The sequence below is a fragment of the Dipodomys ordii genome, unplaced genomic scaffold (assembly GCF_000151885.1).
Source record: "Dipodomys ordii isolate 6190 unplaced genomic scaffold, Dord_2.0 Scaffold26, whole genome shotgun sequence".
Classification (NCBI taxonomy): Eukaryota; Metazoa; Chordata; class Mammalia; order Rodentia; family Heteromyidae; genus Dipodomys; species Dipodomys ordii.
This window is the reverse complement of record NW_012267242.1, coordinates 11,674,039-11,685,389: the sequence shown is the minus strand read 5'-3', so window position 1 is coordinate 11,685,389 and position 11,351 is coordinate 11,674,039. Positions and strand designations below refer to the sequence as shown.

Here is an 11,351-nt window from a genome sequence, read left to right as displayed (position 1 = left end):
AAAAAAAAAAAAACCCAACCAAACAACCAAACAAACAAAACAAACAAAAGAAAATGAAGCTGGGCACTGGTGGCTCACACTTGTAATATTAGCTACTCAGGAGGCTGAGATCTGAAGATTGCGGTTCAAAGCCAGACCAGTCAGCAAAGTCAATGTGACTCTCATCTCCAATTAACTACCAAAAAAGCTGGAAGTAGAGCTATGGCTCAAGTGGTAGAATGCTAACCTTGAGCACAAAAAGCACAAAAGCTCAAGGACAGAGCCCAGGCCCCAAGGTCAAGCCCCAGGACTGACACACACACACACACAAACCCAAACAACAACAAAAAACCCAACACACACATAGTTCATTCCTATAATCCTAGCAACTCAGGAGGCTGAGACCTAGAGGATCTCAGTTGGAAGTCAGCGTAGACAGAAAAGACCTTGAGACTCTACCTTCAACTAACCAGCAAAATCTTGGAAGCATAGCCCAAGTGATACAGAGTGCCAGTTGTTAGCAAGCCAGCCGAGCAGGAGCCTTATGGCCCTAAATTCAAGAGCTGGTACTGGCCCAAAATAAACACTACCAAAAGGGCTAGAAGTGTGGCTTAAGCAGTAGAGTGCCTACCTAACAAATGTGAATCCCCGAGTTCAGAACCTCCCCAATAGCCAAAAAATTATTAAAGTTAAAATTTCCATTTGAAATAAGGCATTCAACATTCATTCAACAGTAACCACTATACCAGGCACAGTCAAAGGTGCCAGACAGAACAAAAGAAATGGTGGTATTTTAGGGGAACTGATAAAGCAGCAGAGAAATAGAGACGTGTAGCAAAGAAACCATAAAATAAAATTATTTTAGCTGGGCACCTATGTCTCATGCCTAGCTACTCAGGGGGCTGAGATCCGAGGAAGCCAGCCCAGGTAGGAAACTCCATGAGACTCTTATCTCCAATAAATTACTCAGAAAAAGCCAGAAGTGGTGCTGTGGCTCAAGTGGTACAGTGCTAGCCTTGAGCACAAAGAGGCTCAGGGACAGTGCCCAGGCCCTGAGTTCAAGCCCCAAGACTGGCAAAAAATAAAAATAAAAAACAAACAAAACAAAAAATAAATCCGAGCTGAGGCCTGAAGGATAAGAAGAAGCCAGTATGCAAAAAGAAAATCAAGTTTAAAGGCCTTGAGTTTAATGGTTCTAGAAACAAAGAAAACAGGGGTGGCTACAGAACTGCTGGACTATGAGTACACAAGTGGGACTGGAATGAGAAGAGGTAAGAAAGACAGACAAGTCAGCCAGTGCTCCTCGCCTATCTATAATCCTTGCTACTCAGGAGGTTGAGATCTGAGGATCAAGGTCCAAAGTCAGCCCAGATAGGAAAGTCTATAAGACCCTTTTCTCCAATTAACCATCAAAAAGCTGGATGTGGCACTGTGGCTCAAAGTGGTAGAGCATTAGGATTGAGCAAAAATGTGCAGGGACAACACTCAGGCCCTGAGTTCAAGCCCCTCAACTGACTAAAACAAAACAAAGCCCAGCCCAGTGGCTCATACCTGTAATCCTAGCTACTTAGAAGTCTGAGATCTGAGCATCATGGTTCAAAGCCAGTCTGGGCAGGAAAGTCCATAAGATTTTTATCTCAAATAAATCACCAGAAAACTGGAAGTGTCGCTGTGGCTCAAGTGGTAGAGAGCTCACCTTAAGCTGAAGAGCTGAGGGACTGCGCCCAGGCCCAGAGTTCAAGCCCCATGACTGACCAAAAGAAAGAGGGAAGGAAGGAAAGAAGAACAGAAAGAAAGGAAGGAAGGAAGGAAAGAAGGACAGAAAGAAAGAAAGAAAGAAAGGAAGGAAGGAAGGAAGAAAGGCAGGCAGGCAGGCAGACAGACAATGATCAGATTGAGATAGAGCTACGGTCCCACAACCACAGTGAGGCCTTTAGATTATATTAGAAGCACAATGGAAAGGAAGTAAGGTGAAGTATTGGATATGATTTAACATCTTAAAACACCTGATCTGGTTGCTGCGGGGAGAGTGATTTGTAGAGGTGCAGAAGCGGAGTCAGGGAAACTGAAACGAGTATGTGGTGCAGTGAGAGACGATAGGCTGTAGGGTCACAGAGTATAGGCGGGCCCAGAGGTATTCTAAAGCTAAGCGGGGAACAGGGGCAAAATCCCACAATCAGAGCTAAAGGTTTTCCCTTCCCACTCATACCAAAACTTATTCTTACCTCCAAATCCATGTATACTGCACTAATGGCCACTTTGGTGCCTTGTCTATAAATGGTCTTCTGGTCCTTTCTGAGCATTTGCTCAGTGGTCAGTCCTAGAAAATAGATGTGAGAATAGGAGTACAATGGGAGACCCAGGTCCCTGCACAAGGTTGGGAAGAACAAGGAAAAGGAAAAACATAGTCTCTCTTTGATACAACAAACACAAGAGAGAACTCAAAATGTTGTTTTATAATGAGCTAACTAATTGGGCACAGCGGTTACCTTTGGATCAAGGGACTTTATACAGAAAGGTCAAAGGAAGGAGAGGCTTCCACCTCTCCTGCTCCTTTGCTGTTTGTTTCTGCACTGCTGGGAATAAACTCAGGGCCTTCTGCATGCAGGCAGGTGCAGCACTACTGAGCTATACCCCAGCCCTCCTTTCCCCCTTCTGTATTGCTTTAAATTTCTAAAAGTATATGTGTACTCTTCTTTCTTTCCTTCCACTTGTTTTAAATTAGCACATAGTAATACTATAAGGAGGTCTCATTATCATAATGTCATAAGAGTTTGAATTGACTGATGATACTGAAGTTTGGAGTCAAGGTCATATGCTTTCCAGTCAGGCACTCTATCACTCTATCCATGCACCGCATACTTTGAATGAGTTTACCCCCTTTATTATGTTCCTTAAGCCCCCATCCAACTTCTCCCTTTTACAAACAGCATTTAGTAGGTTTCATTATGTATCTCTACTTATGTATATACATACATATATATATGTATACGTTCACTCATGCATGTGCATGCGCGCACACACACACACAGGTGTGTACATGGGCACACATGCAAATAACATACTTTGGACCTCTTCAACCCCCAGTGTCTCTCCTTGCCTCTCCCCTAGACAGTCCTCTTTCCTTTTCATCTAAGTAGGTGGTAGCTGGGTTGGAGTTTATAGATATTTTTGTTCTCTTCATCATTTGTATATTCATTATTATAGTACTGGAATTTGAACTTGGCTTCCAGGTTGCCAAGCAGGTACTCTACCACCTGAGCCACACCACCAGTCCTATGTAGTCACTCTAAATGTTTCTTCTGCCTCTAACCAATTATATAGCACATTGATAATTCACTAGCCCTTCAATATATTTTATTTACATGCTATATTCTCACATTTGACTTAAACCTTCTTTTTAGATAGGGTCTCACTTTGTAGCCAAGGTCAGCCTCAACCTCAAAATCCTGTCTAAGCCCGCTACGTGCTAGGATTTCAGGTACACACCATCATACTTCCTTATCTTACCCAAGAGTGACAGGGCTCATATGTTCATACTCCACCTCTCTCTGGTATAAAGCTTAAATCATTATGCATGCTCTAAAATTGTTTAGGTGGCATTGAAGAATATAAGGAACAATGCTTGTCCACCAGCCTACTCCTGAGGAAGATGGAGAATTCAGGTTGAAATTTTATACCTGAGACATCAAACTTTGCTTTCTGTAAGGATTCAAAGATATCCTCTCTCTTCGGCAGATCTGGGAAGAGAGCCTCCAGCTTTTCCACATATTGTTTATCCTTTAGAGTTGCCTTTCCAATTTTAGGATCCATATTTACACAGTCCAGGATGATGGTTCCTAAGGAAGGGAGGTGACAGACTTTTAATACTGTGATTCAACCACTTACAAGCATAGGACACATAAAACCTTCAAACTAAGCAGAAGAGATTTGCAGGATAAAGTCACTGAAAACAAAATGAGAAACATCAACTGATTGACTCAGTATCTTGAGTTAAGACTTCCCAAATCTAACCTAAAAAGTAGGGAGCTGAACACTGGAGCCAGTGGCTCATGCCTATAATCCTAACTAGTTAGGAGGCTGAGATCTGAGGACACAGGTTCAAAGCCAGCCCAGGCAGAAAAGTCCATGAGACTCTCATCTCCGATTACCCACCAGAAAACTGGAAGTGACTCTGTGGTTCAAGTGATAGAGACCTAGCCTTGAGCTGAAGAGCACAGGGACAGTGCTCAAGCCCAAAGTTCAAGCCCCATGACCAACCCCCTCCCCACAACCAAAAAAAAATAGGGAAACGGAGCAAAGGTGGAAAGGAAGCTTAAGAAGTCCTAGTGGAATTTCCTAATGTCATCAAATACATTTTCAGTGAGCTAAATTCTATCAATTTTTAAGTTGGAAGAGATAATCCTCTTTTTTAATAAGTGGAAATATGAGAAAAAGATTAGTAAGAGATTCACTTATGGAAGTTCTATCAGAATCCGGATCCTGCCTCTTTGGCCCCTCCTCCTTCCATTAAACACTGCTATGGACAATAGGAAGCTTCAAGGTCTATTGCCTTGGGCTTCCTTTACACTTTCTCCAATAAAACATTCCCTAGGCCATTGAATGCCCGTTTCCAAAAGAATCCCACCCTCATCCATGAACTAAATGGCTTTGAGATCATATAGTTAGGCTGGAAGAGTCTAGACTTTTCAACTTCTTTGAAACTACTCAGATCTCATGACTCACAGTCATATTTACCATGCAGAAGGGCTGCAGTTTGCCTGTCCAAGACCTCTGGTGCCCCCTGCAGGATTCTCTCAGTCACTAGGGTGGCACAGGATCCCACGAGTTCCACTGAAACATGACAGGGAGGGCAGTGTTTCTGATCGATGGGTCGATGGTCTAGCACCTCTGCTACTGCCTCCTCCAGAGCTCTGTCACTCCTGTGAGGAGGGAGGGTAAAAGAGAAAGAAAGATAGGCAGGGGTACTTGAGCTTCTAGCTAATCTTAGTCTGCCTTCCCAATAAAGGTGAGAATAGATGTCTCAGGCAAACATAGGAGATGTCTTGTCAAGCCTACCTCTGCCTCACACATCTTCATTCTCTTTAATGTTGAAAGTAACATGGTATTTAAACATGTTTTGCTTTCCTTATTGGTTCTTCCATTCCCATCAAATTCTCACTCCTTCCCTCAAACCTCTCAATATTCAAATTCCACACAGATCACCAAGTACTGGGGTTTTTAGCCAAGTTATCCTTTTCAGCCTGCTTTGTTCAAGGCCTTCACTATCTCTCATCCAGACTTTTTCAACTGTCTCTTAACCAATCACCACTTCAAACTAAGGACCTTCTTAAGTTGTCCTTCCCAGAGTTGTCAATGATCATTTGAAAAAAGCAAATTCTGTTAGGAATAAATATAATCAAATTTAACACCACCTAAAAAAGTCCAATCTCCTAAAAAGGGTCTTCAAAGCCTCTGTGATCTACCTCCTGCCTATCTTCTTAGTCTCATCTTTTCCCATGTCCTACTTTCCTTTCTGATTTTATGCTTCAGCTGTGCAAAACAAATTCCAGTCCCCCTAAATCATTATGCTATTTCATGCCTGCCTGGCTTTGCTTCTATTAATTACTCCTTTGCCCTGGAATGCCTTTCTTAAATATCTCCCCTCCCATTTAGGCAGTAAACACCTAGAACTCTCTTTTTGTGTGTGTGTGTGGGTCTTGAGTCCTGAACTCTGGGCCTGGGCACTATCCCTCAGATTTTCAGCTCAAGGCTCAAGCTCTACCACTTGAGCCACAGCGCTGCTTCAAGCTTTTTCTGCTTATGTGGTGCTGAGGAATCGAACCCAGGGCCTCATGCATGCAAGGCAAGCACTCTACCACTGAGCCACCTTCCCAGCCCCCCACCTAGAACTCTTAAGATTTTTTTTTTCTACTTTAGGCCTTTTTTTTTTTGGATCCAGTCTTGGGGCCTGAACTCTGGGCCTGGACGCTGTCCCTCAGCTCTTCAGCTCAAGGCTAGCACTCTACCACTTGAGCCACAGCATCACTTCCGGCTTTTTTCTTTTTGCTTATGTGGTGCTGAGGAATCGAATCCAGGGCCTCATGCATGTAAGGCAAGTGCTCTACCACTGAGTCACCTTCCCAGCCCCTAGGCCATTTTTTTTTTTAATTGTGAAAATACCGTACTGAGGGGTTACAATTACATGGGCAAGGTAATGAGTACACTTCTTATCAAGCACTGTTGCCTCCTCCACTCTTAAGTCTCTTAAGACTGATCAAGGATCAATTCTGCTACAAAACCTTCCCTGATACCTTCCATTCTCCTCAGGTATACTGAATTTACATCCCATCATTTATACTCATCACAATAATGTTTGTCTGATGCTCTTTTCCTGACTGAAAGCTTCAGGAAAACAGACTGTTTCATCTTCATACTCTCAGATTCGGAGATGCACTGATGCATTCAGAGTACAGTACTTTTCTTATTCCAATCATGATATACTTGAGGAAAATACTTATTTTAAGATTTGTAGAAAGTAGACCAACATTAGCAAATCTTGTACTCAAGCTGCTTTGGGGAGAGGCAGCTTTTTCTAGTCTTAGAAGTAGAATTAAAGCTGGGCACAGGTAGCTCACACCTATAATCCTAGCTACTCAGGAGGCTGAGATCTGAGGATAGTAGTTCAAAGCCAGCCTGGGCAGGAAAGTTTGTGAGACTCTAATCTCCAATAAACCACCAGAAAACTAGAAGTGGCGCTATGGCTGAAGTGGTAGAGCACTAGTCTAGAGCTGAAGAGCTGAGGGACAGCACCCAGGCCCAGAGTTCAAGTCCATGAGTGACCAAAAAAAAAAAAAAAGAAGTAGAATTAGAGGTAGAGCCAGGCACTGGTGGCTCATGCCTGTAATCTTAGCTACTAAGGAGGCTGCTAAGATATGAGCACTGAAGTTTGAGGCCAGCCTGGGTAAGAAAGTCCATGAGACTCTTACCTCCAATAAACTACCAAAAAAGCCAGAAGTGGAATTGTGACTCAAGTGGTAGAGCACTAACCTTGAGCAAAAGCAGCTCAGGGACAGCGCCCAGACCATATATTCAAGCCTTGGTAATTCAAGGACTGGTTAAAAAAAAAAAAGAATTAGAGGTAGCATTATTACAGATATGCACATTTATTAAACAGATATAAATAAGATACTTATAGCGTGACATACTATGTTAAAATCACTACAAGTTTATTTTTATTTTTTTGGTGGTTCATTGGAGATACAAGTTTAACACACTTGGCTACCTGGGTTGGCTTTAAACTATGATCCTCAGTTCTCAGCTTCCTGAGCAGCTAGGATTACAGGCATGAGCCAACAATGCCCAGGGATTTTCTTACTCTTTTTTTTTTTTGGGGGGGGGGTCCGGTTGTGGGGCCTGAACTCTGGGCCTGAGCGCTATCCCTCAGCTCTTCAGCTCAAGGCTAGCACTCTACCACTTGAGCCACAGCACCACTTCCGGCTTTTTTTTTCTTTTTGCTTATGTGGTGCTGAGGAATTGAACCCAGGGCCTCAGGCATGCAAGGCAAGCGCTCTACCACTGAGCCACCTTCCCAGCCCCCGTGTGTTTATTCTTCCTATGTATTACCCCAACATCCAAAGCTATTTCTAACAAGCTACAGCTCTATCTCCAGCTTTTTGGTAGTTGGAGTAAGAGTCTTACATACTTTCCTGACCAGGCTGACTTTGAACCTGATTTCAGCTTCCTGTGTAGCTAGAATTACAAGGGCTCATGCCTGTAATCCTAGCTACTTATTTTCACGTGTGTACCTGCTCTTGAAGATCTAAACTCTAACCTTACTTAGCTTGGAACTAGCACCTATACAGAACAGCTATATAGAATGGATAGAATACAAGGCTGGGTACGGGTGGCTCATACCTGTAATCCTAGCCGCTCCAGAGACTGAGATCTGAAGATCATGGTTCAAAGCCAGCTCAGGAAGGCAAGTCCACGGGACTCATATCTCCAACTAGCCAGGAGAAAACTGGAAGTACAGCTGTGTCTCAAAGTGGTAGAGCACTAGCCTTGAGCAAAAGAGTTAGGGACAATGCCTAGGCCCCATGACCGACCAAAAAATATTATCTCATTTAAATGAGCTACAGAACAACAGCAGAGAAGGGACTAGATTCTGAAAGGTAGGTAGACTTCATGACATGATTAGTAAGAGCCACCATGTTTTGAGTATTCTGTACCCAGTAATGTATGATATTAGGTTAATAACCAATAGGGACTAGTATGCCATTTTCAGATTCAAGTGATCTGATTTACCAGAGCTCAAAGGCAAGTAAGAAGGTATATCTACTTGAATTATTTATTTTTGTTGGTTGTGGGACTTGAACTCTGGGCCTCAGCGCTGTCCCTGAGCTCCTCAGCTCTAGGCTGGCACTCAAGCCACAGTGCCACTTCTGGCTTTTTCTGTTTATGTGGTGCTGAGGAATCGAACCCAGGGCCTCATACATGCGAGGCAAGCACTCTACCACTGAGCCACCTTCCCAGCCCCATTCTGTTTTTTTTTTTATTAGTACCTATCAGTTGTTCAAGGGGGTTTTACTCTGACATATTCATATTTGCTTACAATGAACTCTGATCAGATTCACACCCTCCTCTTCATAAAATAATTTCAACAGGTTTCTGATTTTATTTATTAGAGTATGGGGAGGGCAGGGAGGGCCTAGGGGCTTGAATTGAACTCAGGGCCTAGATGCTACCCTTGAGTTTCTTTTTGCTCAAGGCTAGTGCTCTACCAGTTGAGCCACAGCACCATTTCCAGATTTTTCTGAGTAGTTTGTTGGAGATGAGTCTTGTGGCCTTTCCTACCTGGCAGGCTGTGATCCTTGGATCCTGAATAATTAGGACTCCAGGCATGAAGCACCAGTGCCTGGCCTGATTTTATTTTTTGGAACAGGGATTTGTGATGTCGCTCAGCCTAGCCTCACACTCACTAGCCTACTGCCTCTGCCGCTGTAGTGCTGGGAGTAGAGGTGTGTGCTACCACATCCAGAACAGTTTTTAGATCTAGTTCTTCCCACAATGTCAAAACTCCTGTATGGTGAATAAAATCACACTGTCATTCTGGAGGAGAAAACAAAGGTGAACAGATAGGGCAGACAGACCTTTCATGAAAACAAAGGACTATCTGGCTATATACATTTACATACATATATTTTATTTTATTTTATTTCGTCAGTTGTGGGACTTGAACTCTGGGCCTGAGCACTGTCCCTGAGCTCTTCAGCTCAAGCCACTCCCAGTTTTCTGGTGGTTTACTGGAGATAAGAGTCTCACAGACTGTAATGCATGGGCTGGCTCTTAATGGTGATCCTCAGATCTGAGCCTCCTGAGTAGCTAGAATTACAGGGATGAGCCATCAGTGCTATATGAGCCATCTGGCTATATATATATTTTTTTGTCGGTCGTGGGGCTTGAACTCTGGGCCTGGGTGCTGTCCCTCAGCTCTTCAGCTCAAGGTGAGCGCTCTACCACTTGAGCTACAGCGCCACTTCCGGTTTTCTGGTGGTTTATTGGAGATAGGAGTCTCACGGTCTCTCCTGCCCGGGCTGGCTTTGAACCGAGATCCTCAGATCTCAGCCTCCTGAGTAGCTAGGATTATAGGCGTGAGTCACTCAGCACCCTCTGGGCACCTGGCCTTCCTTTAACTTCTAAACCCACCCCAGCCCTCCTCTGCAAATTACCTCTTAGAAGTCTTTTTCCTTAGAGGAACCCAAGATCCAGCTTAGTAAGGGCTGGATGGTAGGAAAAGTCCCTCACTCACCGATTCCAATCAAATGCGCCAACCTTTGACTTACCCAAGATCTGATTTTTTTTCTGCTTCGTGTATAGTCCCCATCTCCACAATCTTCTTCTGTTCTTTAAACAAAAGAGTTGCAAGGGAGCTGGCTGTCCTAGTCCCCCCAATACTTCTTTACCCTTTTCTGGCTCAGCTGTTGTTGCTCTTGCCTCTCAGGAAGAGGGAGGTGTGGAAGGGAGGGAACCTCAACTTCAAACTGGTTTTGTCACCTCTCCTCCCAAGGAGCAGGTTTGCCCAAAAGAAAAAGCCTGCCTCCTATGTGGGGGCGGGTTTGGGGGAGGAGAGTGTTTACTAAGGTGGCTAGTCACTAATACTTTGGTTATAAGACTATCTTGGGCCTGACTATCTTGAGCCTACTTTTTATTGTAAGTAAAACTGGAGATACGTATCTTACAAGGAAGGTTCTAGGAGAATGAATAAAAGAAAAAAAGAGAAGGGGAAGGATTCAGACCTTGTGGCTCAGAGACAACAAAAAAAGTAGAGTGGGAAGGAGGCTGAAAAAATTACTGAAGGAAAAAGCCTGATATTTGTAAAAAGAGACAATAAGACCTCAAACAGGAAAAAAAAAGTATTTAATACTTTAACAAAATGCAAAATAAGGTACCCAAGTTACAAAACATAAATTCCTTTGGTTCAGTAATCACACGACCATTTTTACATTCCAAATGGCTACAGACCTTGTACCCTTAAAGTCACACTGTCCCCCTCACACTGGAAGATGTCATGCCAAATCCCTCACATACCCCGCTGCTGGGTGAAATGCTGGCAACTTACATGGGGTATGGAAAGGGGGGAAGAGGTTGGTCAGAAGAAAAAAGGGAGATTACACATGCAGAACAAGTCAATGGAAGGAGCTCTTAGTTGGGTCATCATGGTATGAATCAATCACACCCCTGTACATGCTACATGAGGCTAAGTCCCATCACACATAAACACAGACAGTCCAGTGACCCCGAGCGTTCCCAATGAAAATACAGAGAAGTAGAGGAGAGAAAGCAAGGCAGCCAGAGGCAGACCACAGAATACCAGGGAACATCTAGTCCAAACCTTTGTTTTACAGATGAGGAAAACGAGACCTGGAGTAAGGAAATGTCAAAAGACACACAGTTTATGGCAGTCAGTATTAGAGTTGCATACTGCTTTTTAACATGAACAAAAAAGAGGAAAAAGGGTGGAGGAGGGGGGAAAGAAAGTAAAGTTGGGGGAGGAAAACTGTCTTCTGTGAGCAGTCATACCAGGGTTCTTATTCCAGTTTGGTTGTCTTTTGGGAAAAGTGCCTATGGAGTCTTAAAGTCTTCCCTAGTGCCTTCTGAACTCTCAAGAACCAGAGATTGGGTTCTGATTGTCTATCATTCTGTACAGTGCCCGCCTAGCAAGCTAGAGGCCCTGAGTTCAAAACCCAGTATCAAAACCAAACCAAACTATGGGGCTGGGAAGGTGGCTCAGTGGTAGAGCGTCTGCCTTGCATGCATGAGGCCCTGGGTTTGATTCCTCAGCACCACATAAGCAAAAAGAAAAAAGCCGGAAGTGGCGCTGTGGCTCAAGT

At 43.7% G+C, this 11,351-nt stretch overlaps 1 protein-coding gene across 2 annotated transcripts in view; it reads right to left on the bottom strand.

Annotated features, from left to right (window-relative positions):
- The window catches only part of Prune (prune exopolyphosphatase), a 46,618-nt gene that overhangs the window by 9,021 nt on the left and 26,246 nt on the right, over positions 1-11,351 (bottom strand). For both annotated transcript variants that reach the window (XR_001175026.1, XM_013015387.1), the window contains exons 4-6: positions 4,717-4,901; positions 3,660-3,818; positions 2,205-2,299 (exon numbers count right to left, since the gene is read on the bottom strand). Coding sequence is in view for 1 of the 2 variants with exons in the window: in XM_013015387.1 (XP_012870841.1) it covers positions 2,205-2,299; positions 3,660-3,818; positions 4,717-4,901 (439 nt within the window). In the remaining variant the exon portion in view is untranslated. The remainder of the gene's footprint in view (positions 1-2,204; positions 2,300-3,659; positions 3,819-4,716; positions 4,902-11,351) is intronic.